The 5,445-nt window shown below is 48.2% G+C and overlaps 1 protein-coding gene across 1 annotated transcript; it reads right to left on the minus strand.

The window, feature by feature from the left end:
• Positions 1-1,267: 1,267 nt before the first annotated feature.
• LOC124672420 (probable carboxylesterase 15) lies at positions 1,268-2,469 on the minus strand. The gene has a single exon (XM_047208647.1). The coding sequence runs from the start codon at positions 2,467-2,469 to the stop codon at positions 1,447-1,449; it is 1,023 nt and encodes a 340-aa protein (XP_047064603.1). The 3' UTR covers positions 1,268-1,446.
• Between the last annotated feature and the right edge of the window lie 2,976 nt (positions 2,470-5,445).

Raw genomic sequence — 5,445 nt, forward strand, 5'->3', positions numbered from 1 at the left:
ATCGTAAATATTCATGGTAAAATGTTGTTGTTCTGGTTCATGATCACTCACATTTTTATCATCCCCATCTGAATTTCCATCGCACGCGCGGCATTATCATCTTCGCCTAAATTTCATGACCACTAGCATTATTCGCATCCAAATTTTCATTAGGTTGTTCAATAATTGCTAGAGCTATTTCTTAAAAATTACTAAACTTGTATTTTTTTCTAAGAAGTGTATAAAACAAACTAATCTTGAAGAATATTTAGAAGGGGATTGTACGGACCGTTGCAAATCTGAGGGAGGTTTCTTAGGAATTAATGACTCATGATCTCTTCTTCCATTAATTCCTACACAACAGCTAGAAATCTCGACGAGCGAGAGCCGATCGACCCCACAACAGTGATTGGGTTGTGGAACGGAAAAGTGAAGGAGGAGGCCAGGGTAGGGAAGAAGGCGATAAGTCGGAAAGTTTCCACGCGACCAGGCCGGACTGAGTTAATGCGCGCTGTGCTTTCCTTTTATTTATCAATCTGTGCGTACAGGGAAGCCAATGCCATCAGATGTGAGCTGATTTTGACTGGAATTTTTTTTCCAAACGCGAACTGCACTTGCACTTGTACGTATTAAAATACCTGGGTGAGGCCCCTAGCGATCGGGGGCCCGGTGCTGTCGCACCGGTTGCACTGCCTCAGCGCCGGACCTAGCTATGATGTGTGCTATGTGCATGTTCTATGTGTATGAAATTGCTATTGTTGTGTTGAAAACTGTTTAAATAAGGCAAGAATTTTCATGTTTTTAACACAAGTCAACGTGTGGCGCCCCTCACGCCGGCGGCACACCTCACTATGTGGCGCCCACGGCGTCGGCGCCACATATGTTAATTATATGTCGAAAACATCCAGGGGCTCGGACGCTTGGTCCTTAGCCGCTTTGGCGAGAGCTGTTTGCGCGGCGCCGCGGCATCGGCGCCACACAAACATCCTCGCCAAAACGGTTAAGTCCTAGACGAATTGTCTTACAGTATGTTTTGGGCAATTATAAGTGCATGTGTGGCGCCGCTGGGAGCGGCGCCACACATCCTGCCACGTCGGATCGGTGCACAGCTCAGCGTCGAGGGCACCATGTCGGCTGGGAGAGTGGCGCCGCAGGCACGGGCGCCACACAGTGAGGTGTGGCGCCGGCGTGAGGGGCGACACACAAAAGGGTTACATGGGTGAAATAGTTTGACCGCAGGATCAGTATATGCTATAGTTGCAACAAAGTGTTATTTCTGTGTAAATCGCCCAGAAATGACGATATATCCGCTAAAGTTTGAAAGAACAAAACGCGTTCCAGCTGGCTCTGCATTTCTCCAGATCTGGGTGGTTGCCTGGCGCCTGCAATCCTCGGCCCGCTCGATCTGCCAGACTGCCACTCATGGTCCTGGCCGAGATTACATTACAATAATATTAGTACAACACATTAATTAATATCATGAGAATCGGCAGCGTCTCTGTGCATGAACCGCCCGACGGCTCGGACGACCTCGGTACCCGTCTCCGACCACGGGTTCCTCGAGAAGAAGCCGTGCTCCTTGCCGGCGAACACGACGAGCTCCACGTCGTTACCCACAGCCTTCATCTGCTCCACGTACCGCACCTGGTTGTCCTTGAGCATGTCGTCGCCGCCGACAACGACGAGCATGCGGCCGCCGACGGCTTCCAGGCCCGGGCTGTCCGGCCCGATCGGGTTCAGCATCGGGTGGTCCTTGTTAGCGCCGACCGGCAGAGCGAGCCGGCTGTACCGCTCGGCAACCTCGCGGCTCAGGACCGCGGTGCCCGCAGAGAGCAGCTCGGATTGGGTCGGCGTCTTGGAGTCGAACGCCGGGATGAGCAGGACGTACCCGGATATCCTGGCCGGGCTGAGCCCCTCCGCCTTGAACCGCGTGGCCACGTGGTGCGTCATGTTACCGCCGGCGGAGTCGCCGGACACGAACAGCCTTCCTGGATCGGCCCCGGAGTCGGCGAGCCAGGCGTGGACGTCGTCGCCGTCATCAGCATCGTCGACTAGCCGGTCGCGGAGCCAGAGAAGGGCGGTGGCGGCGTCCTCCTGGGCTGCCGGGATGCGGTGCTCCGGCGCGAGGCTGTAGTCGAAGGAGAGCACGACGGCGGGAAGCTCGTCGGCGAAGCGGAGGCAGCAGGCGTGGGAGCCGGGCCAGGCGTAGCTGCCGATGCAGAAGCCGCCGCCGTGGAAGTAGGCCAGCACAGGCAGCCGCCGCCCCTTCCCTTCTCGCAGGCGCGGCCTGTACATGCGCACGCCGAGGCCACGGGCTGAGTCGTACACGGCGTCCCTCCACTCGACGCGCCCGTCGTCGCGGTCCTCCACCGTGTAGGCCGCGGCCGAGGACCGGACGATGGTCCCGTCGCTCAGCAGCTGCAGCACGCCGCGGCAGTCCTCCACGACGTGTGGCCGCGGTGCCTCCGAGTCGTCCACGGGCAACCCCATGACGCGCAGCTTGGTGTCGATCTTCTGGACTCCTCACAAGAATAGTGGTCGTTAGCGTTTGTTGGGAAATGTTGTAGTCAGTTCGCACCCAAGGTATAGGTCGTGATCGGTACCCGGAAACACGAGGGCGAATCTTCTCACCAAACGCCAACTAACACACTGACAGCTATCGCGTGGCAAACGCCAAAATAATCATCAACTAGCCAACAACCATATTTGACATTTCGAAAAAGTCAGAAGCACTCAACACAGAAAATTAAGAAGCAAATCAGAAAGAACAGTTCGATGCGTTAATTTTGTATTCACTCCGACAGCTTTGCACGTTGTATACACGCAACTACATTACCACCTCCCTTAAAGATCATAAAGCCTCCTCAAAATATAATTTATTTATCACAATAATTACACCGTTGGAAAAATTCTTTCAAATGTGAATTTAACGATATAATTTATGTAATGTAAAATTTAGATTTTCTATGTTCACTTTATAATTAAAGTTGGACTAAAATTTGGAGGGGGTGTTATAATCCCTAAAAGAGCCGTTCGGGATTATAAGAACCCAATTTGACCAACATAACACAACCAAAATAACAAGAATTTTACAAACCCAAAAATTATATCATAAAAAAGTAGAACATCTCAAATTTTAAATGATATATATTTCAAAATATATACCCTGTATTATGTTATTTAATTTAGATAAAAAATCCTAATTTATTCTATGAAGTTGCCCCGAATGTGTGTTTTGGTCATGAACTTGCCAATCGTGAATTTGTATTCACTCCGACAGCTTTGCATGTTGTATAACTCCATACCTACACGCAATTACATTACTACCTCCCAATTTAAACCTCCTCAAAATTTAAACCCAACTTCAACTATAAATTAACTAATAAATATAATTTATTTTTAGCACAATAATAATACCGTTGGAAAAATTCTTTCAAATGTGAATTTAACGACATAATTTATGTAATGTAAAATTTATATTTTCTATGTTAACTTTATAATTAAAGTTGAACTAAAATTTGTAGGGGGTCTTATAATCCCTAACAGAGTCGTTCGGGATTATAAGAACCCAATTGACCAACATAACACAACCAACATAACAAGAATTTTACAAACCCAAAAATTATATCAATAAAAAGTAGAACATCTCAAATTTTAAATGATATATATTTCAAAATATATACCCTGTATTACGTTATTTAATTTAGAGAAAAAACCCTAATTTGTTCTGTGAAGTTGTCTCGGATGTGTGTTTTGGTCATGAACTTGCAAATCGTGAATTTTGGGTCACGAAGTTGCCCCACGCGAGTGTTTTGGTCACTCTTCCATGTTGACTGTTAGTTTGTTGATATGCCAATTGTTTTTTTTTTTGCAAATTAGCTCCTAAAATTTTGTTTTTTCTGATTTTCTAGTCCTCGGTTTGATGTTTTAGGGGGCAATTTGCAAAAAAAATAGCCACGTCAGCAAACAAACAGTGGCCGTGATGGAATGATCAAAACGCTCGGGCGGAGCAACTTGTTAACCCAAAATTGACGATTTGCAAGTTCATGACTAAAGAGCATATCAGGGGCAACTTCATAAACTAAATTGGAGATTTTCTCTTTAATTTATAACTTGGGGATACGCGTCTACCTTATGATCCTGCATTAAATCATAAGCAAAGCAAGACAGCAAATTAAACGTTCAACTGTGTAATAGAGTAGAAAATATACTGTCTTCAAATAAATAAAGCTGTCTCCGTAACATAATAAATCTTGTTTGGGTAATCAAACCAACCCTTGCACACAGAAAACAGTTTCTTGGCAATCTAAGATTTCGCTTTCGTGGAAAAAGAGTATTACGGAGTAATAGTTTTTGTTTCTCCAAATACTGGTACAGTACTAGTAAATGATACTACTTCAGTATACAACAGGTTTTCCCCTCCCGGAACTCGAAATCGTGGGTCAGCCAGTAGTCAGTAGCTGCGGTGACGGAACGGGGATTTGGATGAGGATGGAGGATGGTTACCTGCTCCTGGGTGCCATTAAAGAGGCGGGAGGATGAGGACGAGAGCCACCGGCGGGCGGGGGCTCCGTCTCCATTGGCGCCCGCCGCGCGACGGAGCAGGGCCGGAAGCCAGCGCTGCATCGCAGCGGCGATCGATCGCCGGGAGGAACAGAGATGGCGGTAGCTGTGCCACACAGCGGGAACGACACCTTTTGCTGGTTTATTTTTTGCTTGGTGTCTTTGGACTGCCGGCGTCCATGTGCGGCAGATCTGCAGCTCCAGCTTAAGCAGCTTGCGGTGACGAAGGGAGGTAGGCGCGCGACCTTGGAGCCGAGGGGGGAGCGACTGCCGACGTCCGCGCGTGCCGGATCGTCGAGGTCAGAGATGAGGTGACCAGCGGCGACCTAGGCGTCGAGGGGAAGCGACGGCCGGCGTCCGCGAGCGCAAAGTTCTCGTGGCTCGAGAGTATGCGAGCAGCGGCGTCTAGGAGCTGAAGGACGGGGGAGGAGAGGACTGACAGACAGACTGTGGAGCCGCGGAGAAGTGGGCCGGCGGCAATGGGGAAGTGCGGGCGGCGGCAGGCGGCGGCGGGCGGCAACGGGGAATCGAGTGCGGAAGGTCAAGAACTCAGGACAGGGGAAATACAAAATATCGGAAACCCCAAATGGAGCCGAGCTAGGTCCGTCCTGGGATTTTTTTCTTCTTTCAAAATTCAAATGTAACCTTTGAAGTTTTAAAAAATCCGAAAAATTATAGAGACAATCATGTATTCTACCAAGGTTTCTTCTACACGAGGATTGTCGTTATGTGCTCGTGATTAAAATGAAGTGTCTAGCAACAAATGGCTTCCTTAAAGTTTTGGAGTTTCTTGCAGAAAATGGTGAAAAAGTGCATACTTATGTTTTGAAAGCATCTTAATTAACTAGACCAAAATACAAAAGGATATTATTCAATGTTGTGACATAGAAACTACATCGAAAA

Source organism: Lolium rigidum, chromosome 7 (assembly GCF_022539505.1).
Source record: "Lolium rigidum isolate FL_2022 chromosome 7, APGP_CSIRO_Lrig_0.1, whole genome shotgun sequence".
Classification (NCBI taxonomy): Eukaryota; Viridiplantae; Streptophyta; class Magnoliopsida; order Poales; family Poaceae; genus Lolium; species Lolium rigidum.

Excerpts from the sequence above, each read along its gene's own strand:
- LOC124672420 (XM_047208647.1), bottom strand. The coding sequence starts at position 2,469 with ATGGGGTTGCCCGTGGACGACTCGGAGGCACCGCGGCCACACGTCGTG.